At 42.1% G+C, this 26826-nt stretch overlaps 1 protein-coding gene across 2 annotated transcripts in view; it reads right to left on the minus strand.

Annotated features, from left to right (window-relative positions):
* The window catches only part of prkcz (protein kinase C, zeta), a 93773-nt gene that overhangs the window by 44906 nt on the left and 22041 nt on the right, over positions 1–26826 (minus strand). For both annotated transcript variants that reach the window (XM_070839538.1, XM_070839537.1), the window contains exon 4: positions 2249–2334. In XM_070839538.1, coding sequence (XP_070695639.1) covers positions 2249–2334 — 86 coding nt within the window. The remainder of the gene's footprint in view (positions 1–2248; positions 2335–26826) is intronic.

Consider the following 26826-nt stretch of genomic DNA (forward strand, 5'->3'; position numbering starts at 1 on the left):
AGCAGGGACGGTTTATGGGTAAACGCTCTGTATTTGTATAGAACCTTTCTGGTCACATCCTCATTCACTATTCTTTCACACACATTCACACACTGAAGCTGCTTCAGGAGCCGACTGAGGGACAACCTACTCTACCTCTGAGCCACGGCTGCAAATGATTTGATATGGGTACAGGGCGAATTATGCACTAGAACTATTTCTGGGTGCCGTGACTGTGTGGAGCTTCCTGAAGTCGTGCCGTCACATTGAAGTTATCAGGTTTGGAACCGCTGGGCTCGACAGCTGGATAGATGGGCTGCATTAACACAGCGCCGTGCTAAGCTAAGCTAACCATGACTCCAGCTGACTCCAGCTCTGCACTTCACACACAGACATGAGATTGATATTCATCTGAACACCTCACTCAAATCAAATAAGCGTGGAACTAAGTACTGTGCACCAAACCATCCCATTACGTTTCCTCCAAAATATTCAGTATTTGGAAAAGCAAATGCATGTTCATATTTTGTAGGAGACAGGGTTGAAAATGATCGGTGAGAGTAGAGTCAGGACATCTGAGCCCAGCCATTATCATTACTGCTTTAGCTACAAGCACTAACTGGATACCTGTGAGTCTTTTATCAAATGAACCAGGATCCACAGTGCACCAGCTGTAATGACCACATCAAGGAGCAGATATCAGAGCTGAGTCAGCAGGATGCAGATTACACTGAATTTATCCACTTTGTGCCCACATATTAAGACTATAGCACCCATGGGAGATGATCCATCCTTAGAGATGTTTTAGTACAAGGATACAAGGATACTTAATTGTCATTATACAACACAGGGTTATACAACAAAGTGAAAGTTGTAGCTCCGTCATAACAGATAATGAAGAAAATACGATATGTCCAGTTAATAATGTACATATATATACATACACATGTATGTGTTAGTGGTGAGACGGTGGTGAAAGTCCTGTTAATCAGAATTACTTTAATAATCCCCAGGGGGACATTGCTTTTTGTTACACACAGCTCCAAAAGAATAAGAATAAACTTCAAACACAAAGTAAAATATAAAAATATATAAAAGTATGAATTAAAAAAAAAGATGTATTAAAAATTATTATTACAAATTATTACACAGAGGTAAATTACTGCACCAGGTGAGTCCAGAGTCTTATAATAATAATAATAATAATAATAATAATACCACTACTAATAATACTACTAATAAAAATATATAACAACATGGACAATCATAGTAAGGCACTGTACTATATAATACCAATACTACTACTACCACTACTACTACTACTACTACCACCACCAACAATAACAAATAACAACATGTACACTCAGAGTGAGCTTATTACCTGTCACTAACCAGGTAAATGGAGGTTAGTGAAGATGAAAGCCATGTTGTCTTTACATCTTACCCCCTGTATGGTTCATCTGTCCTCTCTTTTAAAACGCAATGACTCTGAAGCTACCTTCATGTCTTAACCCTAACTGAACTGCCTTTTCTTTATCTGGCTGTTAATGTGAAAGCTGAAAAAAAAAGGTTTTTATCTCAGGACACCTGCATGATTCCAGTAAATGAAGGAATCTGACTTGTGTATATGATATGATCTGGTTAAAGCAAACACGCTTTACAAAGGGAGACGCCACACGACCAAGGGAAACGCTCTACTGTATTCCCGTAGTAGAGCCTGATCTTCTCTCCTCCTCTTCAGAGAAAACACATTAGGTACTTAATGACTGATGATACTTCTTCCTTCCAGAGTGACCATTGTGCATTACAGAATAAGAAGCCTTCAAACGCTGAAGTCCTGGTTCATACGAGCGGCTCTTAAACATCTTGCCAGGGATATGATGAGAGCCCACATGAGCTTTCACATTTGTGTGTGTTTATGTGTGTGTGTGTTTATGTGTAGAATGGAGCTGAGAGCTGAAATGAGACAACTACTAAACATGCCATAACTAGGACACCATGAATTATGTATCGATAGACAGATAGCTTAGCTGGAGCACAGACCACCTGATTACCTGTCATATATAATTTAGTGTACAGTCCACACACAGATACTCAGATACTACAGATAAAAAGGAAAAGTGATGGTTATAAGTGCTTTATTAGTCAAAGTTTCCTAAAAAAGTATATGTTTTTTTTTTTACTTTACATTAAAACAACGGTCGAACATCATTTTCAAAACTTCCTGCATGTTTGTTAGTGTGTGTTAGTGTGGTTTCAAGACACTCACCCTGTTAAAGCGCTTGGCCTGGAAGAGGTGTCCGTTGACTCGGTAGAGTTTCCTCCATCTTCTGGCCCCGCGGCGATAGATAGATTCTAGGAGACAGAAGAAAAAGCTGTAGAGTCGCAGCATGATGAGGAACTAATGGGGAGGAGGGTGGAGGTCTGCCGAACTAGAGGGGAGGTAGATGGAGAGGAGGGGGAGAGATGGAGTGACAATACAGTGGAAGCTGAGGTCTTGAGGGTCTTTCTTCATCTCAAGCCTGAGTTCAAGTGAGTGGAAGACAACTGTCAGGCTTCTCTGTGATGCACACACACACACACTCACACCCAAAGCCCTGCCCTCACCCGTCTACTCTCTTCCTTCTTTGTCTGCCTTGATCTTCCTCCCTCTTTCCCATTTCTTCTTTTTTGCATTACTGCTGGAGGCCTTTTTACTGCTCCATAATGCCTTTTACGAGATGAGATCATGTAGTCACCTGAACGCACGCTGCAGGGCTTAACCCTTCAGAGTCTGGGGTAAAACTACTTTTCATTTTACCTTTGTGTTTCCCATTAAAACTGCTTAGCTTGTCTTTCTTTGTGTCTTTCTTTTCAGCACAACCTCACCTATGTGATTCTACAAGTATTTATTTATTCTGACATAATATATGGACACACTGTGTGTAAAAGTGCAAAAGAAACACAAAATCCCAGCAGGAACTAGTTGGATGTTTGGAGGAGCGGGGGTCTGCGCGGACACCTCCTCTCGTTCGTCTTCACGCGCAGCATCCTCTTCATCCTCTGAAAGGAGTCTTCCTCAGAATCAGAACCTTCTTCCCCAGATTCAGCATCTTCTAACTCGTAGAAGAGCTGTAGTGCGCGACTTCGGCTCTTCATAAATTTAGTCTTAATAGGCCGATCGACAAAATTGTAAAAAGTTTGAAGTGTCCGCTTTCCAACAGTCTTTGAATGGAGCACCTGCGTGCTTGTGTCACAGCTTTACGTTTTCAAACGTGCGACATGTGACTTTGACGCCGTGTAGCAGTCCTAGACTCCGAAGGGTTAAACATGTGACTGGCAGTGCACTGAAACTGGGAGGATCTGTCCTCATATTCAACAATGTTCTAAGATGAATAAACATTTGACACTTTGACCTACTGAAGACAAATCATTCATCTTTAACTGGGATGGAACCGTGATGATTCAATACGTTTTCTAAGCTCATTGGATGTAAAGAGAAGATTAAAAAAGGTAAGAATAATTATCGGACTGATCATTTACAACATGAAGACAAACAGATCAGCACTAATAAAAGTGATGTGTTCTGTGTATCTGGCATTAGTGTGTTGATATAACACCACTAGCGGTTCTAATGGTCCTTTGCATTGGCTTTGGGAGGGCAGTGACACACTATGTTGTGTTAATAGATCCAGAGACCAGAAGAAGACCAAACTAAAGGTCTTCACATTCCACACTGCAGAGGCAACATTTCTCCACCTGTTGGTTTGTTGCCAGGTTTGAGAGCCAGTAATGAAACAGAATGTCATGAACGGCACAGTTCCTTGGTACTTGAGTTATGGTATGAGTTACCAGCCACAGAGACAATGTTTCTGAATGGTCTGGCATTTTCTTTGGACATGTTTGATCAAATGTTCTTCCTGGCGGTGAATAAGTCGCCTGGCATAAGTTCCTAAACAGAACCTGTCCCCCACCTAACCCAAACAGAAGCCATGTTTGTGCAACTGTCTTGCAGTTACACAACCATCAAACTAAAGACAATACCTGATATCATTTTATTTAAAAGGTGCAATTTGTAAGATCTGGCCACTTGTGTACATAAACAGGGGGCAGCCATTCACCCCCTCCTCCCACCCTTGAATCACCCTGAAGGGGTTCGTTTAGCAGTAATGGCTGCTGCTTACTGTACATGATGCCTTCTATTACACGGCTTCGTACTAAAGACATCAATGATTTGACATAAAATATTGATTTAAAAATGATTTTATTGCTTCCGCTATCAGAACTACACCCATAGCAACGTTCTGTTATACAGAAATGTCAGACCACAGAATAATGGTGTAATTGACCAATCAGAACTGAGTATTCAACAAAGCCAAAATAACCATACATACTATTATTATATACATATAAACAATCATGTGTGCACACAGGAAATCACTCTGCAGAGCATTTTTGAACTTGTGTTTCAGGGAATGTAAACAACAGGGTGGAGATGATTTTATGGTCTTGAAAACAAGATAATAATAAGATGATAGAAACATGACATGGTCAATACTGTCCATCAGCTTTAACTGTATTAGAGCACCAATCACTGACGTACACAGAGCTCAGGACTCCAGTAAGAGGAGGGGAGAACAGTAGCCTGGTCCGAGGCTCTGACGAGGCCGTTGGTTGGCCCATTTCTTGCACTTCACCTTCTTTGGGCAAGCAGCCTGGTCCAGGCTGGGTTAGCTTAGCTCTTATTCTGGGTCTCTCCCCCTGTCTGCACTGCCTGCTGTTGGCAGTGACTGGTTCAGGGCGCACTGCTCTTAATCCAAACCATCAGATTGAAGTTGATAGGAGCTGCAGCTACTGTATCTGAATTGTTTCTGTTGTCATTAGTTGCGGTGAAGATCTGACATTAGCCGTTAGCTCTTGTTGGACACAGCACATGGATGTCTTTGACATAAAGTCACCACTGTTATCTCTTCACATTCTGATGATATTATTAGTTGATTTTTGTAATACTTTAAACTAAAATGATATGTATTGTGCCCTGAAAGCTAATTAATGAGTTATTTAGCAGTAGCAGTTTACTTTGGTGATGATTTGGCCTAAACCTGGAGTAGTACTACCAGATAACAGTAGTTTCAGCTGTTACCAAAAGCAAAAGGGGCCATTACAGCAGTATCGATAGCTCACTGATCCAACTTCACTCAAATCACAACTCCAATACATAAATGAAAAAAATCCCATTTAGTTCAAATGAGTACACAACCAGTGATATGTAATTGTGAGCTCAACCTAACATGCCAGCCCCATCTGGACATCCAGCATCATTCACAACGGATTAAATAAGCACAGTTACAATTTGTATAATCGTAATGCATCATGTCTGTTGTTCATATTATCTAGTGATGCTCCAATCCTATCCAAGTGTGCAGATAGATCTACACTCAGCGTATAAAATGATTACTCAACAACAGACTGGGTAATAATTATTAAAGACAGCCATTAGATTTCTATTAGTAGCAAGACGTTTTGATTAGCCAGAGCTTAAATTACATTTGATACACCAAAAGAGCTCATGTGATCATTGTCCACTACTTATATGATGCATATGATAAAGCCTGATAAGAAATGTACTATAGGACGGCTCATGTTTTTGGTTTTCATGGGAAGCTCCCAAACTAAAAAAGACATTTTTCTTGAGGCTGCTTCAGAAACCAGAGTGGAAAAAGGGAACATTTCAGGCTAAAACATGTCGGAAACATTCATCACTACAGGCTGAGAGCTCAGATCCAAAAACATTCACATCAGCCTCTAAAACTAACTGTAGATTCATTGTTGGATGTTAATCACACATACAAGCTGAAGCTGAGTTTTGCTGAACATGACTCCTAAAAAAATGGATGAAATAAGCGACGTTATCAGCAAATCCAAGCAGACAAAACCTGCTCATTCTGCCTTTGAGTGATGATTATGTCCCCTCTGTGTTCCTATCGTGACCGGTGCTGATCGTGGGTGTGGCACAGGACCTGGAGACCTACTTACACCCTAAACTGGTTTAACAGTTCGACCGACTGAAGAGCTGAAGAGTCCTGCACACTGACACATTTGTGATATGCGATTGCACTGGATGCTCCTTTATTTCCATGAACACACGTATCCGCTACTGAAAATAGTCAATCAGGTTAATTGGTGACTCTAAATCACCCGTAGGTGTGTGAGTGGTCGTCTGTCCCTGTGATTGGCTGGCGATCAGTCCAGGTGTCCCCCGCCTCTTGCCCAAAGTCAGCTGGGATTGGCTCCAGCCCCCCCCCTGACGGATAAGTGGTATAGATGATGGATGGATGAAAATAGAAAATATTTCCTCTTGTTTAAGTAACATTTGTTAAAAACTACATGACAGATTTTTTTTAAACATGGAACTATCTAATTGATGTGAGGCACTTTTACTGATCTTTGGTATGAGTAGGAGGGATGTTCATCTCAACCAGAGGTTATCCTTTATCTCAAGCGAGTCTTAAGCCTGATCCTTTGAAGGGGTACTCCAGTGGTTTAGTGTCTACTCTCTTTGCAAATAAAGGTCAGAACCAATAAAGCAGAGGTGCAGATATCCTGCCTTTAATATTTTATGTTTTTTATATTTTATATTTGAAGCCGAGGTCCAAAATGCCAGACCAAAAAACAAAAATGCACCTTTCATTAGACCCTCCCTGCCTGGCAGACACACACATCTGTCAAACTCCATGGCCTCAGTTTGAAACTACAGACTTTCTGGTAAAAACATCATCAGAGTTATTTCCTCAGACTATAAAGAGTTAGTCCTGTTCATAGGCTGAAGGATACACATCAGCCACAACTTCCTGTGTACAACCAGAGCCCCTTTAAGAGGCATAGAGCAGCGTAGTTCATGTGCATACGCAATGCAGCATCAACTGAATAACCAGCTGCCGCACAGCACAGCAACACATGTGCTGCCTTTTGCTGTCTGCCACAACAAAAATCACCACAGTATGAAGTGAATTGGTTGGCTGAACCACATCAGGTGTTTCCCACTAATTATTGATTAGCTGCTCCCCCAGTGCCTCCCCCTGTCTGTACTGGATCTCCAGTCTGGTTGGTTGCTCCAGTGATGGGTGCGGCTGTGATATTCTCCTCCACTCACTCATTTTTGCCTCTGTTGCTATGGTAGCCACAGCCCACCATATACCAGCTATTATTAGTTAGCTGTGAGGCTGTCAGGATGACATTGTCTGCAAATAAAAGTGAACAACACCCCTCCTCCACCACCACTACCACCACCACCTCCTTTTCTGAAAATGATTCTACCATTGTGCAGAACCCGGATGAACAAACTGTATGTCAGATTTGCTGTTCATCTCTGGAGCAAAGGGTGCAGAGCTGTGTTTAAATGTTCATCGCCTGGGATGAACTCTGGCTCCAGATGGTTTTAACAGCGGCCTCATATCACATCTCAAGTGTAAACTAAAGATCTGCTCTGTTCTTCTATCACCACTCCTGCCTATTATCTCCAATGTACAAACGCTTTAGTATATGTCGCCTTTTTTGGGTATGTAATATTCACACAGCCAAAATTAAAGTTGTGCTCATGTCAGTTTGACAGAGAGGGAATAAACGCAGCACCAAACACTGGGTGCATGAGGCACTGACTGAGGATTAAAGGGAACACTACAGCAAAACTCCTGTCACAGACGTCCAACGTCAAAGAAGCAGCATAGCCATAGAGACTCAACAGCTACACATTCGGGCTTTTTTTGCAACGTGATGAATGTTTTCGTTCTGTCTCTGAGTCACAGCGGTGGAGATCAGAGTGAAAGTGAGCAGATGGGAGACACAAAGAGGCTGTGCTCTTTGGGGTCTCATCTGTGAATTCCCTCTAATCCTGTTAACTCAAGGCCTCTAAAGGAAAGTGCTGCCTGCTTTGGAGAATCACTGCGGCATGTTTCCATAGTTACCCAGCATTTCTTCTCTCGTTCCTGTACTAGTGGGTGAGTGAGGGAGTTGGGTGCCTCTGAGGCACAGTGAGGATGGTGAACCCACACATCGTGTTACACCACCTCAGTGGTGCCCATGTCAAATGCTAAACACAGTGTCTGTTATTAAATCATTAACTGCAACAGATGTTTTACAGGGTGACAGACGCAGCACTCAGCTCGGCGTCTCTAATCAGAGTGTTGACGATCGAACAGAGGAAGCTTAAATACATGAGTACATGTTTTCATCTTCAATGTGTGTTTGGCTACAGTCTGAACTCATCGGCCTCTGGGTTAAATGGTATCACATTAATAATCTTGACAGGTCATTTACAATTAAAACAATATCTATGTGGTACATTTTAATGACAGTTTGTGTCATGTAGCATGGTTATTATAAAACAATCCATAGGGAGCAAGTCAAGTCAGGGCAAACCTTTGAAACCCTGTCAACTAAGAAGCCTCATTGCCAATATGGCTATCTAGGACTAGTTCTGGGATCAATTCAATTATGCATAAACTCATGACTACATATATAAAATAGAAAGACTGATTCCATCCACACTGGAAAACCAACGAGTGGATGATTATATGGATGGATTTATTTTAAATGTTTTAAATATTATGTTTTCAATGAATCGCTAATATTCAATCCTTCAATTTCCTTTTGAAATACTTTTCTCAATTTGTTATATTATTGTTATATTATATTATATTATATTACATATTATAATATAACAAATTATATAATATAATATAATATAATACAATATATTAATTAATCGTGTCAGACTCTCATTAATAATAATAATTAATCGTGATTGATTGCATATTTTCCCATAAAACTGCAGTTTGAATTAACGAATATTTAAATGTAAAATCACAGAATTTAAGTAGAATCAACTCAAAGGAAATAGATATTTAAATACACGCTATTGTTCATCAGCACTTTTTTTCACTTTGAGCACAGACTCTCTCCTGTGAGCAGATTTCCAAAAGAACCTTCAAGGCTTCCATACTGACTGTCAGCTGTCAGCTGATTTCTCAGACGCACCAACAGAAATAATAACCAAGACCAGGCTTTGTGTGTCAAAGAGCGAGCTGGATTTCAGAACCATTAAGGCCATTAGCATCAGATATCAGCTTAGAGGCCGATTATAGATTATATGCACATAACACACAACACCTCCACAGCACAGGGCCTCTACAGACAGACTACTGAAGACCTGTAAGGCTGAAGCACTTCTAGCTCCCGTCTCTTCTTCCACGTGGAGGCTCAGGGAGCCGGGAGACCCACTTCACAGACACACAGAGAGAAACCAACAGGGCCGCACACGAGACACAAGGCACACAAGGACGAGCTGGAGGCACGGCAGCGACTGTGACAGCTAAGAGATTAAAACAAAACTAGAGCAGAGTTTGAAGGAGCCTCGTCTGACTGCGCTGTGGAGAGGAGGCCTGACAATGGCAGCGAGGCGGCAGTGCAGCGACAGAGGCAGCAGCATAATCTCTTATTTCTTTTGGCAAATGAAACATGCAAATAAGAATTGGAAAAAGAACCTGGGGACCATCAGTGTCACGGCACAGGAAGTAGGCAAGCTAAAACAGGATGTTAAGTTGCTCTATAAGATCTGAAAACAGGTGTAACTGGGCTGGTGTAGTCCTGCTCTACAGTTCTGTGGCAGTGAAGTGTCAATACGGAAAATATGGTACTGCAGCTGTTGGTATGTTGGTTTGAACTTTTGAATTTACCTTGTGTCAATTCTTTTGGGGTAAAAAAAATAGATTTTCATAAACCAGTGTGTCAAAAATGTTTTGTAGAGGCTGCATGCTGATATTTAGTGCTTTGAAAACAAATGCTGGCCTCAGATCTCAGTTCACTTTATTTGGGGTTTGTGTAAACAGTCAATGAGTTTCTGAAGACCGCTCATGTTTTGTTTGAGGCTTGAGCTAAAGCAGGCCAAGTTTTATACAAAAACAACAGCCCAACTTGACTCCTGGTCTCGCAGGTACCATCTTTAAATGAAGCCAGCATTAGTGAGGTGGGACTCCACACACCAAATTACAAGTGAGGAAGAGTGTTGCTGTAGGGCATTGAAAGATGTATATAGAGCACTGTTAAATCACTAATAACTTCCCTTTAAAGTCTCTTCTTGATTTTATATTGCCAGAATACCAAAAACTGAATATAAATACAACCCAACTTCATCTATTCTTTCATGTTATACCTCATAATCAGGTTATCAGTGCCAACATGAACAATGACAGCCTCCTGGACCCTCTGGTTATGTCAGGTGATATTGCTTCCTGCAGCCAATTGAAAGACAATTTCTGGATTGGGGAGGGCGGGGGCTGGATCAATGCTTACTCACATGTTGTGAGGATTGTCCTGCCAGAGACACGCGCTTGTAGCACAACACTTGCACTTGACTGGTAGACCTTCATAGAGCTGACCCACTGCTACAACAACAACAACAACAACACCCCCCCCCGCCCCTTGCTTTGCCCCATTTTCTGCCATGGTGCTAGAATGAGAGTACGACTGACAAAGACAAGGAACACAGCAGACAAGTCAAAAGGTTTTTCAGAAGATGAATCAAAGCATAATACTACACCTCCGGATGCAAAGGCCAACGCACACAGTCCTGCCATGTTATCAGTGGAGGGTATAAAGAAGAGCAGACGGCCTGCTGGTGTTCTGCTGTAGCTAATGTGGGGAGTCATGTCACAGGAGAACAGGGTGGTACTACCAAATCTCTCCAGGACAGGACATTTACAAGGGCCTGACTCATTTCCAGACATTGTTCCTCTCACTTGCAGGAAAGTAGCGACATACAGCCCCCACCCCTCTCTCATATTACCCTCAACAAAAAAAAAAAAAAAGGACTGGGAATACAGTGTACTGTACTTCTTCAGATTCTTGAGGAATCAGCAGTGTGTGACTGCATGTGTTGATCAGTGAAGGCTCTTCCCTCGCTCCTATCCAAAGTGCCAAGTTCATTTTTGGTGCTGCTAATTGTTAAGAGCCATTATCTTCAGTAAAGCAGTGAAGGTTATTACAGGTTTCCACTTCCAGAGAAGCTGAGAGGGATCAATGAAACCACCCAGAGGATTTTTCAGACACAATTAGACCAGTGTGATACGGGAGGCTCAATGGTGGCATGACTAACTTCGTTAGTTTGACTTTTAATTAAAGCATTTATTCAATTGTCCTTTTAATTATCGTGTTCCAGATAAGGAGAGAGAGGACGGACGTTGCAAAGTGCATGAAATTACAAAAGACATCCAATTTAAAAGTTAGGATCACTGAAATTAGATCTGGATTTTGGAGTTTCATAAAGCCCTGCTCAGACCGTACGGCTTTTGTGGATGGCTTAGGACAGGAGGGAGACATGTGGGATCCCCTGGACCGTCAAGTCAATGTCACATGTCGGTGAGTCAGCCACTGTAGGTGACACCATGGCAACAGATCTACAGCTGCATCCATAGGAGACGGCAGAGAGCTGAGGTGTGGGTAATTATTTCTTAATTTATAGTGTAGATATGATAAACACCAACTTGTTCTCATTGTGTTCGACGGCACAACGTTTTCCTCCAGGAGGTTGTTTTACTATGATGAAAGGTTCCTGATGACAGTGGTAGCTGGATCCCTTCAACATTCAGCCGAAGATCCTAATCTTTCAGTGAGATGACGACATTACTCAAACGCTCTCTTCGTCTTTGCTCTTGGTTCCTCACTTCCCTTCATGTCAATTCAAAAGTGAGAATCAAAATACAATTTGTCTGACAGTCTGACAATAGCAGACATTCAGTGCATCTCTTCATTCCACACTTTCACCTCTTACTCAAGAAAAAATAGAATTTTCTTTAAATCTTCTTTCACTTTTTTCATATAAATGGTAAATGGGCTGTACTTGGATTTGTACGGAGCCTTTCTAGTCATTTCAGCTACTCAAAGTGCTTTTACAGGACATTGTTCATTCATTCACCCACACATCATTCATTCAGGAGGAATCCAAGTTGGAGGAGACTGTTCTTTCACACACATTCAAACACTGAAGCTATATTTCACTATAATTTCCTGGAAAGGATTATTAAAGTATCTATCTATCTATCTCAGCAGCAAGTTGGGGTTCAGTGTCTTGCCCAAGGACTCTTAGACATGCTGACTTAGAGGAATCTTCCTGGGACAGTTGCCCCAGCCCCCCAGTAAACCATCCATCTCTTTCACTATTCGTCATTAGTCTCCTTCATAAGCATGATAAAGTGACACCACTCCACTCTCCAACACTCTGACATAACACTTCAATCAGTACTGTGTTAAAGTGGCACCTGCCATGTATGTTTAGAGGCTTCAACCACAGGACCACATGTCACTGCTATTATTATATACAAGGTTTCTCTTGAACTGCTCTTTACCATGCAGCTAACTTTTATTGTAGTCTAACTACTTACAGAGGCAGACAACTGTTCTACAGGTTTGGATTCCTTCATGGTGCTGTAGAGGACCTGTTTCTACAGGTGCAGCAGGAAGTGGACTCTGAGCACAGTATGACCTGATCAGGAAAAAAAACCAGGTCCGTGCACTAAAGAAAACTGGGACATCAGGACAACAGACCAGGTTTTTGGGTGATAACACTTTGCAAACTTTGGAAGTTATGGAACCTGTATTAAGAGCTTGTAAGCATGTGGGTCAAGGATTCTGCACTACTTGAGCACTAAGCAACAAGGTTGGAAAGCCTGACTGAGTTCTTCACAGTGGTCCTGGGGGTTTTGAGATCTTAGCATTCAGTCAGCATATCTACTTGTACTCCATCTGTACTTTATACTGTGTGTGTGTGTGTGTCACTGATTGATAATGTCCTATGTTACAGCCTGGTGCTGCTAAAGTTGCTGCAGGCAGGAAGCAGCCATTCCACTTCAGCTCATCTCCGCTAAACACACACATGCATATTAAATGAACCGATAGAGACAGATATTTGACTCTAACATAGTTACTAGTCACTTCCCCAATGGCACAGGTAGACTGACAGTTTTAAATAGGTTACACAGCACCCAATCAGCAGCTCCCATGCTAATGAGGGGAACCAAGTGGCTGACAGTATGCAGCTGACAGAGAGCCTCAAAGGATCTCAGCAAGGAAACACTGGGGATACTCAATTTAGATGCAGCTGCTGATGTGAGGATGAAAGCCACACTCACTGCCTAACAGTTACCGTGGAGCTGAGCTGACCTTGTGTAAAATGGGTCCATTTGCAGTGAAACCATAGTATTCATGCAACAACAGAGCGCAGCACTTTTACAGTATTCAGCATGGTTATCAAAAACAAGACAGACGTTTCATTGAAGTAACCTATCGCCTTCACAAGGTGAAAATGAATGATGTCATCGCTGGCAAAGGGGCAAACCAGTTCACCCCAACTCAACTCAGTTCCCACGTAACCTCTCAAGAGAGTCTGACACGCTCATGGGATGACTGGTCTGACATTGTCGGCGCTGAACCCAGATATCCTACCTTTGATTCGGAGGTAGAAAAGCAGCGTGAGCAGCATCCCTCCTGCTGAATGTTACCGCTCCCTCGCCTTCACACCCTGGATCTCATGGTGGTCTGCACCTTCTCTGCTACTCGTCTCCTCATCCCGCTCTCCTCCTCCTCCTGTGCTCGCTGAACAGCTTCGCTCGTGTCTCTGTGTCCTTCCCTCTTCCCTTCCTCCCTCCTTATTTGCCTTCGTTCCCCTCCAGACTGCTTCTCTTCATTTTCCCGTCACACTACACAGCTTCAGTAATTATCAGCCTATGAGATATATGCAGACATGCACAAATTCTCCCCGTGCCTGTCTAGCAAATGTTCCTCATTGAACAGGGATCGTAACACACGACTGAGCCTGCCGTCTGCTTCACGCTGCAGTTGCAGCATTTCAACCACAAGATGGCAGAAGTGGCTCTAAATCCAACAGCAGCATCCTCTGCACACAACACATTTTAACCTAAATTTAAACCAAGCGGGCTATTTTTAGTGGCTGTGCTGTGCCTACTGGAGCACATCCTAGATGATGATCCCTTATTAGATTTTATCACATGTCATCCTCCTGAGCCTTGTGTTTCCTGCCTCTGCAGACAACTATCTAAAATAAAAACAGGCGTTATCATAACTAATGGCAGCATTTGCAGCCTGTTCCAGCTGTCTGGTTCCTGCTGTTACACACTGTGACGACCCAACAGCATCCTTCTGTTGGGTGTTAGGTGTCTGAGTAATGCTGGATTTTCTTCCACCTATATATGTTTAAAACAGCATGTTACAATCCAGTTTGAAGTGCCTGTAAATGTATAAACTAGTATCTCTAACCTACATCAGATTGTTCTTAATCCTTCTTGGTGCAATGAAACATGCTTTATATAAAAAAATAAATCACCACGTCAGCTCAGTATTGACCAAGTACACAATCATGCTTATGTTTTTATCAGCACATGACTTGACTATATGACTAGAACGACTCATAAATCATTCAGCAGATAACATCTTATTGCAGATATATTGTATTGTAAAAACCTCCATTACATAGTGTGTCTAGCAGAGACAAATGATTTTCTCGGCGCTTATGTAAATGTTTGTTTCTCTAGGACGATATATCCTTATCAGGTGTTTTTAAACTCTCCAGTGCCCACGTTGGTACTGGCCTCGAAACTCCAGTATTACTTAAACTAGTAAAAGTGAAAGCAGAAGATGCTCTGACAGAGAACCTTTGATAATGGGATGATGAACCCCAAACATTCCACCATAGAAATGTGGATATTTCAGAACAGGCACCGTGGAGCGCTCCCTTTACCGGCCAAACACATTGTGTCTATCCTCGTCTGCCAGTGTTGCAACACCAAGGAGGTTGTGCAAACATTTTCTGCATTCCTTCACGGTGAGAGTGGAAGGCTTCTCTGGGCTGGACCCATGGCTTTATCAAAGCAACCTTCAAGACATTTTTACTTTATCAGCGCTGCCAGGAGCAGCAGGCTGTGTAGTACAGCTACTCATTCACTCCGAATCAACAGTGTGGCTGAAAGCAGTGCAGAGCGTTAGAAAAGACGGGCTGATTGATTTGACAGAGGTTCTCAGCTGGGAGGAACAGAGTGACTGAGGATGGAGGAGGCACATTCCCTTTATTTACTTACTGTACTGTCAGCTAAACTCGCTGACTTCATTCCTCTGCAGCTTGTGTTCAACTTTCTGATACTACTATATGGTTTGCACAGCTTTTAAAATATTAGGCTTCCCATAATTCTGGAATGATCATTTGTAGGCTTTGACTGTGTGTAACTCTCAACAATGGTGTCATACACGATCAAATAGTTTGAGGCACATACATCCTAATTCGGAGCCTTTGCCCCGAGGATTCTCTGCTGTATTTCTATATGCAGTATTACATGTTTTTTCCTTTACCGTTTCTACTAGCTCAAACCCTCACTACAGTGGGGTCGACACTTGACCTACAGGTGAGGCCCCTGGTATGACTTCAAAACCTGATCAGACCTGATCGCTAGCACAGCAGGGTCATCAATTACACAGCTAATACTACAGCTTCTCCACTTTTGATTCTCCTGGACAGTTTGCTGTCCCTACAAAGAATTTGCACTGTGCCTCCACATGCAGATAGACTGATTTCTGCACAAAATCTTTTTGAATGTTTTTAAACATCAGCTGTATCACATGTATCACACTTTTCTATTCGTTTGCAAAGTATAGACCCCATAAATGACCAGCTGTCATCATAAATTTAACAGGTCAGTCAGCACAAGCTTTTATTCAGATGCACAACATCAAATCTTTAAGTGCTGGGTCAAATCTGGGGAAAATGGTTCATTAGAAGACGTTGCAGCTACACTTTAAATACCAATCAGTCAAAATAACTGATGTCATAACACTTTTTATCACATTTTGAACATCAGCTCCTAGTAAGTAAAGGATTGTTTATGTGGGAAGCAAAGCAACTGTACACATAAACCATCCACTACATGGATAGATTGAATCATTGAAAGCATACACCACCACTGGATATCAAATGTTCAGTGTGTAGCTTGTACTGAGGTGTAACAATGCTGCCGTCAGCTTCACAGAAGACCGTACATACACAACAACCCTCCGTGCAACACGCAGTACATTAAAGCTGCACTTGGGAACATTGACAAGAGACTGGACTTTTCTTTCAGAATTTGAAAGAGTGCAACTTCTAGCTCGAACGAAGTACAAACTTTACTCCACATAGATAGTCTTGCAAAACAGGAGCACCAGGAGGAGCCAAAGGACCCTAACTGTTAAACTAATGACCTGTCTCATGTACTACTGTCAGGATAAAGGGACAGTGTTTACTAAAGTAACCTACTGGACCTTTAACGTCTGGCTAAACCCTGCTGACCTGACTTCATCTTAGCTTTCCTGCTCATTATGTTGTTTCAGCACCTCTTGTCTCATCTATGATGGTCTTAACCTTAACAGGCCGTTCTACCGTCAGGCTGTCTGGTGATGTATAATGGAAGATTGCAGGGCTTTGTGTTAAATGCTTTGACTAAACACTAAAGAATAACAAGGTGAGCTGGTCGGGCACGAGGTGCACTGAGCAGAGGAATGCAGACTGAAAGATAGATGTAAGAAGAACATGAGATGGAGAAAGCAAAAGACAGGAGGACACAGACAGATGAGGCTGGTTGTGATATAAGAAAGGGGGATTAGAGAAAGGGGAAAAGCCTGGGGAAGGCTTCTGAAATGAGGCCAGCAGCTCTGCCCCAGACAGTTAGCAGCATTCAAACGTGAGTGGGCTCGATTTAGCAGCTTAGCGGACCCATCTTTCTGCTTGGCACATAGCGTCAGCGAGGCTAGCTTTAGGGACGCCATTGTTGTACGGCTTGTTTGTGGCAGCTGAAGCGGTTACCCGGTGGGAGCGTAATGCAAAAGGACCAGCCTTTTGTGGATTAGCCTTCTGAACAGATGTGCTCCAGGCTCACACTTTTCACAGCAGAGGTTCAATGCTAGGACACGACGACCACTCCAAACCCAGCCGCACAACAGAATGAGGTCATCAGCAGAGGTAGAAAAGAGAGCAGAGCTTTTAGGTTGTGCTGAATACACTTTTAAGTCTTTTGACAGAACTAATAAGCACTGTATTATTCCTTGTTGCAATTATGCTGCTAGTTGTGATTATTGGGACTGTGATTAGTGCTTTTAATATCTGCCTGGATCAAGCACCTATGCTGGATATAAAATCTAAAGACTTTGAGGTGACTCATCAGATTCATAGTCTTGTTTAAGCATACTTTAAGCAGATATTTGCTTAATTGAAGTATAGCTATGCCACTTTAAAAAAATATATACAACAAGTATAATCTTGAAAGTGTTAAAATAAGAAATAAAAGATTTCACTTCAGTCCTTTAGTCTGACATTGTGTTCATGTTCATTCATTTCTGTGGGAGGAGCTGGTTACTCTGTTGTATTTTGTAGCAGGAAATGACGTATCTCCCCCCCCTGGTGTCAGTTTTAGTGATCTCACTGCACTTTTTGTGGCAAATCTTCTGGAAGTTTTTAATGTGTGTTGCTACTTTTCTGGTTTGGCACTGGAAGGTGATACAGTGGTCCCGCGTTTATTGCGGGGGTTACGTTCTAAAAATAATCCACAATAGGCGAAATCTGCGAAGTAGTCAGCTTTATTTTTTATAATTATTCTATATATTTTAAGGCTGTAAAACCCCTCACCATACAGTTTATACTCTTTTCTCAGACAGGCATTAACATTTTCTCACATTTATCTCTTGTTTGACTTGGCAGCACTTAAAAGTCACACTGCAAGCGATTGAACATTTATGTAAATTTCTGTACTGTACAGAGACACGGCACGGAGGAGATTGATTGACATTGGTCTACAGTCCCTTAGCCAATCAGGACGCAGAACACAATGCGTGTTCATACACTGTAAAAAAAAAAACAGCATGCAAAATTGCACTAAAAAAATCCGTGAAACAGCGAAAGGTGAACCGCATTATAGCGAGGGACTACTGTATTCACATTCATAGTCCTGATTACAGAGCGCTGCAGCAAACAGCTGTCAGTGACTAAAAAACTGGAGATAATGACAATGATTGTGAAGTCTGAAACCACGGTGATCCACGGTGAACCTCCAATTCAGTATTCATTAAATGGGTGCTTCTTCGTTGTCACTTTGGTTTGCTAAGAAATAGTTTCACAACATTAGATCTTTGTAAAAATTCTAGCAGCCTGGCTTAAGATTAGACCCGATCATATCCCTCTGGTGTGGAAACATGACTGCCTTCCTAGAGCCCCACAGAGTCAGGCCTGTTTTAATAGGCAACATGTTTCCTCTCACCCCCCACCTGAGTCACTGTCCTTGTTGTGAGGGCAAAACATCTCTCTTTCAATTTTGCATGAACCATTCGACACATTGTGCTCTAATAAGCTCTTCCATAGAGACCTCTGCTGCACGGGCAACCCCATCAGATGTATCAGAGAAAAAAATGTTTTGATAGAAATGAACTGCAATCCATAAAGCCGACCACAACACAGAGGCTGTCTCAGTGTAAAATGCCCCAGTTCTCAAAGCTCTAATCACTTCTTTCCTGCAGATTTGCGAGAACGGGATTGGTCAAAGAGGCACAGGTTAAAGAGAGTTTCAGTCTTCAGTTCCTTAGTGAAACATTTCTCCATATTAAGGCTGATATGACCCAAATTCAAGTCGGATAAGACAACTGCCGTGTTACTTAAAGGTTTAGTTCCAACCCAGTTAGTAAAAATAGGCAAAGAGGAAAAAGCATTACTCCCAAAAGGCTTGTGACTTTGTCTGGGGTTTTCCAGAAAGCGAGCCACTCACAAAAGAAGAATAAGAATAGTTCAGGTCAGATTTTAACGTAACGTCAAGTCATATAAAGGTAGAAATTAACATGGCTGTCACTCTATCTCACGCACCTTGTCATTCATCAGACACCCAACACACTCTGGTAGTGCTCCTCAGTATTGGCATTTCTATAAGTGCCTAGCACTGCATATTCTGTTCACTGTATGTTTAGAAGGTAGGAACGCACTGGAAGTAAAGAGATGCTGCCTGACACCTCTGCACTGCTTCTGACGTTCACATTTTTACATCAGCACCAACATTGTCATCCAGGGAATTGAAAACCAAATCATGAACAAAGCTGTTCTTTAAGAAAAATCAATAAAGTATACACGAAGAGACTCATTTCTGCTGGCCTGCCAAGGGAGCGTGACTCATTAGGAGAACGATAACAGCAAGCAGGGATGTGATAATGACCCAATAAGCTTCAAGCTGAGGCCTGCAATTTTCAGTTAATCCGATGATGATATCTAATTCTACATGATCAAGAGAACAGTCAATATGACTATTATGAGATCATATTGATCAGACAGTCAACAGCGCACGGTGTACTTACAGGTACTATAAGTCTGAAGAAGTGGAACATTTGTATTCTGCACTACCTTTAAAGAGCAGCCACAGAAGGCTTGGAAAAGCCCTGGAGTGTTATTTGTGCTAGAAACCGCCAGGAAGCAGTCTGGTCTAACACGTCCTCTCTGCACGAAGAAATGTTTTCAATGCCCGTAACACAAAAGTGATAGAATGTTTAGTTGGGGAGCTGATTGGCAATTATTTAGCCTGGTGCCGACACTTCAGACTTTCAATATTCACTGTGGCCTCAAACAAACAACGGTTTTAAGTGACAGAATCCACCAGCAGAATGAAAACACTTCTTCTACAAACAAGAAAAAAATCTATAGTCATGATAACTGACTTAACCTTCAAATTCTATATATAATGGCTTGAAGTAGGCGCATATCATTTCTGCAAATACTTCACTTCCTAGTAGTGCTCAATAGGGATCACTGGGGATATTCACAGCCAATCTGTAGAGTCACTTTGAGCTCATGGTTTTGGTTTGACAGCCTTCACATTACTATGTAGCTGAGCCAAGCCCCACACTCCCATCAGCCCCCATAGACACACATCTCCACAATAAAAGGCACTGATACCTTTTTTTAAGACTCCTTTAGTATTTTTAAAGCCTGGATCGATATTTTAGCCCATGCAGAGGTGGAAAGATGTTGCTGCATAAAGGCGAACTGAGAAAGCAGACATACAGACGGACGATCAGAGATCTGTGGGGATAAGACACCCGTGCCTTCTCATTTTAAAACCAAAGCATGTGAATGTAAGCACACACAAACACCCCCACTGTGCTCACAGCACTCCGAGCTGGACACTTGGTGCGACACGCCAGCGGAGACATTACCTGGATAACTCATCCCACATGTAGCGCAGTTTATGCCACGACCCCCATCGGAGAAGAAGTGACTTCAGAGCGAGTATCTCTCTTTCCCCCTGTTCCAACTGTTAGCTGCTGCTCTGTGTTACCCAGCACTTCCATGTTCACCAGTATTAATGGTGTCATCTGCCGATCAGGAGCAGATTACATTACATTAGACTACATAAACAGTGAACAGACAAACCAGCGGCTCAGAGAAAACTAAATGTTTGCTAACCCGTACATCATATGGCACCAGCTTTTAACTTTTCTACTTATTCTATTGTACATGTACATTTTATTTACCACTTTTCTATGCAGTATAGCAGTGACGCTGTGGAAATTAAAGGTCAGAAAGACTGCCTGACTGTGATGTGCATTGTTTTTGGAAATACGCCTCATAATCTTGAGTCTCCAGAAGTGTAAGATTCAACTGTTCCCAGGTCCAGTGTTAAAAAAAGTAAACATAAATCACAAATAATCGTAGTACTGACTACTTCGCACTATCGAATCATGACGAAAGAATATTGTACCAGTCCTAAAACCCATTGTACCAGCACCAAAAAGTTACCTAACAGCTATGGCTGAGAGGCAAAGCTCAGCATCTACCAACTAAAGCTATTTTCCTCCGGTGTTGCTGGAGACAAAACCAGAGCTAAAAGGACTGAAAAAGGTTTGTCAGGTGGAAGTTTAGGCAGCCGTTTGCTCACATGACATCCAGTCCAAAGCTGGGAATGTGGTGCTGATTGTGAATCCGTCAGCTTGTGTTGATTGTTTTGTCTCTTAGAGGCAAAAACCTGTAGTAAGACTCTATACTGACTTTTGTAGAAACATTAGCTGGATACGTTTTTTAGGTTTAATGTCATATTTCGTAGCTTATCTGCACACGATGGACAGAACATAACGTGCTGCCAAGCAACAACAAGATGACTGGAAGTGACGTGGAATTAAAAGTCTGCATTTGTATAACTTCTTTCTCGTCTTTTCGATCACTTAAAACGCTTTTACATCACATCCTCATTCATCCGTTCACACATCATTCATACAGAAGGAATCTAAGTTGGAGTAGACTATTCTTTCACACACTGAAGCTGCTTCAGGAGCAAGTTGGGGTTCAGCGTCTTGCCCAAGGACACATGCAAATCTTCTGATTGATGGACGACCCACTCTGCCTCTAAGCCACAGCTGACCCCGGTCAAAATGACACCTTTAGCTACATACTGTAGCTTGACAGGGACATCGTGGCTTTAGGATGCGATAAATTATCATCTTTCCTAAGCAAACGCAAAAAGTCTGCAAGCAAAAAGTGACACTAGTTAACTTCGCTAACGTGGAAACCAACGCTGCTTCTCTGTGCTCCACTGTGACCGTCTCCTTACAAGGTTAAGTTCCGTTGTATTCTGGAGTTACTGTACTTTACTTTTGTATCCGCCATGAAGGACATTTATGTTGACTGCATTTTTCAAAGCACTATTCAAGCCCGTGCCTTTTGTGAATAACTTTCCTATTTTGTGGGCTTTATAAAAGAGAACTTAATAATCTCTGGTAAGTGAACATCTCATAAATGGCTCAAATTGGCTTTTCAGAGTCATTCACCAAGTAAGGACACTGCAGTGGATACAAGGACTTGTTAAACTTTACGTATGTTAGAGGAAAAGGCTGACAGTGGAGACAGGGAGAACCACAATGAGACTTGATGACGTAGACTAGGAGTCATGAGCCTGTCGGATGAGAGCTCAGATGATGAGTTGGCACCTGAGGAGACACTGGGAGCTGTCACGGTACTGTGTCCATAATGAGAGAAGCCAGCCAGCCATATGTACTGATGATGTAATGTGTGAGGGACAGGGACTTTTATCCATTCCTACTGGCCTTTGTGTCAATCCAAGTATCATTCTTTTCAATTAGCCTAACTGAATCCTGATGAAGGCTGCAATAATCATATCAACCTTCACTGACGATATATGGGACAGAAAGACCAACATACAAACTCGTTTAGTTTTCCTAGAGGCTCACCAGTAGCAGGGCTAAAATCCTAAGGTTTTTCCAAAAGGTGACACCAGAGGAACAGTCCCAAGGTTCAACTTCTTGGGAGCCTGAATGTGCAAAGGAAATTTCATGGTAATCTGTCTGTTAGTTTATGCAAGACCTTGTGTGAAAAGCTGAGTTTTTGTCCTGAGGGTGGTGCAAGAAGAGAGCTTATAGAACGTCCACAGTAGAAAGGAGTCATCCTCAAGGGAGCCTGAATGTGCTCAGTTAATTTCATTGCAATTGGATTTTAACATTGGATGTGTACAATTTGAAATTAGGATTATCCACAGTAAACATTAGTTAAATCTTTAGTTATGAGAAACTTTGTCACTGATCAAAGTGGGGGTGGGTGATATGGGTTAAAATTATATTGTTGAGACTCCACCATTCAGGTCAGGTCACAGGTGTTTTTAGTTTTTCAGAACAAAATTGCTTATTTTGTGAACTCAATCTCAGAGTCGAGTCAGTCACCAGTGGTCAATGTACGAGATGTGACCCATGACAGCATTAGGTCAGTTAAAACTTTGTTTTGTTCCCTCTCTTTCTCTTGGGCTGAAGCTGATGAAGCCTTCAGCTGAACGGCTGAGGGCTTCTGCTCTGTGTCCATCACAACTACTTTGCAGCCGAGCTCATCCAGCGCCACCTAAGAAACAGTGACGTGCGGTGAGGTTTGTGGTTGGGGAGGCACTGACATTGAAAGTCAGATAAAATAGCATAAATTCACAATTCAGTCGAAGAATTTTAATTTTATAGCAGCTCGGAGGAAGCACTTTTTTTTACCCTTTTTTTATGAATAAAGGAAAAAAAGAATCTCATCTCAAAATCTCACTGTTTTCTTTTACCTTAGCACTGTGGTGCTGATATTAAGTCTCCAGTTTTGAAAATTTCCTTAGCTTTAAAATCAAATCCTCCATTTCCAACTAGCGAAAAAACATTGTTTTAACTTTAGCAAGAGTAACTCGCTATTAACTTATTGACCTCCAGGCTCACTACCGCCCCCCTCTGTGAGGCAGAGGTACTGGCTGCCTCACAGCAGCTTTTTGCTTCTGGAGTTTTGTCCGATCAACAAGACTTAAATATCACACACATGCGTGAAATAAATTACCGAACACTATGGCAATTAAGACGTATAACCAAAGTGTCTTCAAGCAGGATATTGGAAACATACAGATGCACGTGCTCAATCCACCTTGTGAGGGACTGAGCCAGGTGGGGGGGCACGGCTCCGCGCTGCCTCTCCTTTCGTCTCTGCGCTGTATGTGAACAGGAAATACAGGATTTCAGCGATTTTGACTATAAAAATGATCAAAACTTGTGGGAACCACACCGAAAATGCATTAAAGCATAGGCCAGAGGAAAAATATTGATAACTATTTTATTTTATTTTTATCTGCCTCACCTGTCTCCCCTGAATGCACGTCCCTGCTAAGAAAGCAGCACACCAAAGGACCGCTCTCTCCCTCCAAAGACTGGTAATGTGAACCTTAACTGGGCACAGCGTAGCGTATCCGTGCACACTGCTCGGCAAAACCGTTTGACTTTGTCAATGTATGTGTATGGATTCGCTTAAAAGATAACCTGACAGGCACACAGACAGGCACGTCATGTACTCTGTGTGGCAGCCATCTTGCCTGTAGTCTTGTGAGTCCTCTATGCTTTTCTTCCTACAAGAAACACAACCGGACCACCAAGTGTGTCCTACTAATGGTAATCAAGCTTCAGCCTGCAGTGACTTGTCCAAGCACATCCCCTACTAAATAAAACTGATGGATCCATTTGATTCCCAACCTGTAACAACTTAAACAAGTTTCCCCTCATCCTCACATTGCAACATGCTTCTCTGAGTAATCACTACGAAGAAAGCCCACACAACAACTCTTATCAATGTAGTTACGAGATGGCACCATATGTGGCCTTATGTGATGTAGCATGTCTGCTCTTTGATTGTAATCAAACCACTTCCAAGCCAGTTATTTTTACCTCCACGTTCTATTCTTGCACTCTGCAAGTCTTCCTTAACTGTTCAGTTTAGTGCAGAGATTTTTAGTATCAGTCCAGCTGAGCCCAAAGCTAGAAAATGAGTTATCTGCAGGTCTGGATCTCAAAGAAAAAAGTTAACCTGCCTCCAATCTGGTGTGATTCCTCAGATTTAAAAAGGGGATTGATGCTTGGGGGTGTTGGGGGCTGCAATTGTGTGATGTAATTAGCCAAGTAGTGACTTATTTACAAAGCAGCTGGTTCATGGACTTTTTGAATAGAATCCACATTTCCTGACTCTCTGCTAATGTACTTTTCTCATTTTTTCAAGAGTGGCAAAGGGTTTATAAATGCAAGCTACAGCTGTGTAACAAATGTACAGTAGATGTGTTCATTACAAATACTTCCTAAGGGCGTCGCTTTTTCATCAACTCAGACGGGAGCCTATCTTGACTCGTAGCCCCACACAGTACACACAGCCCACTAAGGCCATGTAATGAGAAATCAATCCAATGGTTCTTCCAGCTGACAGCTGGGAGCGATCACTCCTGGGAAATCAGGGATTCCTTGGTACTTAGGGAGACCAGGGATGATGTCCTGCTGACGGGGGTTGGGGTGGGCTTTGATGGCTCATTCATAACATTATGTAATCAATGTACAAACAAGAAGAGACAAAATTACAGTTGTGACCTAGATCGACACAGAGATAGTGATTTGACAACTAATAAGCTAACAGCTAATTTCAGGACTACACCAGATGTGCTCACGTGTACGCTCCGATCAGCACTGCTGTCTCCTCGTTAGGAGAATATTATCTGTGGCACTGACAGTTAAACAAGTTACACGACAGTCCGATGCTTGCACACAGCCTCAAACATTCCCGCTTAGATCCTGTTAATAAATCAGGATGCTAACATTCTGTGAGCCGGCACAACTAAATAATATGCAGTTCTGTTTGAAATCATCCAGATCCAGAAACTCTCACTCTGGCTGTAAGACATCCAAACTATTTCAGGTATGCAAATATTAACTGGGATACTAAAAATGCAGTATTTGCCCAAGGTCAGGCTCCACTTTGGATTATTGTGTGATTTAATAAAAACAGGAGTATAGTCAGCCACTCATAGTGACAACCCTGCAGAGAACAGTCACCACTGAGTCCCCTCAGCTTGGTATAGATTTTTGACCTCTTTCAGCACATTGTTTTGGTTTTACAACCTGCCTACTCTGCTCTTATCGGCATCATTTCACTGAAAACAGCAGCAGGCAGCTGTTTTCAGTGATTAACCTCAGATAAATCTAGCTGGTCAACACATTTGGCAGCTTAAATACTTTTCTCAGGAGTTAATGGAGGCCAAACCGGAGCTAAAAGGAGAATGAATATTGGACTTTCATTCATCATTTTAGAACAACTTAATAGGGTCATTATATGTCAGGCTCTGCAAGCTGTTCCGATACCGACTCTGTTACTCAGAAATATCAGTTCCTGAGCCAATACCAATCTATTTTTCCCGAATTTGAAATCTGCAATGTTCTATGTATTAACAATCTTTTGTATAAAGAAAGCAGATATGTATATTTCCCAAAGTGTTTGCAGCAGTGTTGTTCAGCTGTGCACTAAAATAAAAATGTCATTATCTATCACCAAGCAGCAATATTAAGAGTATTAATAGTACAAAAAGTGAAGGTGATTCAGTGGCTATTTTTAGTTTTTCCACTGTCTGCATGCCTACACATGAAATCGAACACAGTGAAATCCCATTACATTTGGCAAAAGTTGCACAGAAATTAAATGCGAGAGTAAATGGGTTTGGATGGGAAAATCCCTGGAGACTCACAGTAGTGTTTCAGCCCAGAGAGCAGGTGTCAGCGCTGGGGCATCATAATCAAAACGAGATTAGCTAGCTGTGTATACACGCATCATCTGCCTGCTCTCATAATGACTTGTGCTCTGTTGTGGCTTCATCTGATTTATCAGTGACGCTAGTCAGCCCTCTAAACATCAGACACCACTGCTTTATACTCCTCTCCCTGTCTGTGTCCCTGTGTCTTCGACACAAATGAATACAGTGCAGTCACCAAAGAATCAGACTCATCTGCATGGCAACTGTATATTCCCAGCCACTGCAGCATCAAATGTATGGTATGGCATTAGAGAAGCTACGTGTTGGCCTAGCTCAGTACCCATCAATAGCTAAAACTGTGACAACTGAAAAGTAATGGGTTGCATTTCAAGACTAGCAATGCTGAATGTGCAAAAAATGTCAAGATTCTTTACCGCAGAGCACTCCGGACCTGCAAACCTTCACATGGGTGTCAGTGGCACCGCAACAAGTCAGTACAATTAGCAACAAGCTCACTCAGTGGAAATACAAGATATTGATGCAGCTGGTTTAGAACAGTCTGTATTTTCTGTTATTATGGCTTTAAAGTGTAAAAAAGAACACTACCTCTACATATCTAAATATGTGATATTGGTACAGGAGCTGCAGTGTGTTTAACTGAGGTAAAATGTATTGAAAGGTCCTTGAACAGAGGGTGGAAGCTTTAATCAGCCACTACTCGTGC

The sequence above is a fragment of the Pempheris klunzingeri genome, chromosome 11 (assembly GCF_042242105.1).
Source record: "Pempheris klunzingeri isolate RE-2024b chromosome 11, fPemKlu1.hap1, whole genome shotgun sequence".
In the NCBI taxonomy this organism is placed as follows: domain Eukaryota; kingdom Metazoa; phylum Chordata; class Actinopteri; order Acropomatiformes; family Pempheridae; genus Pempheris; species Pempheris klunzingeri.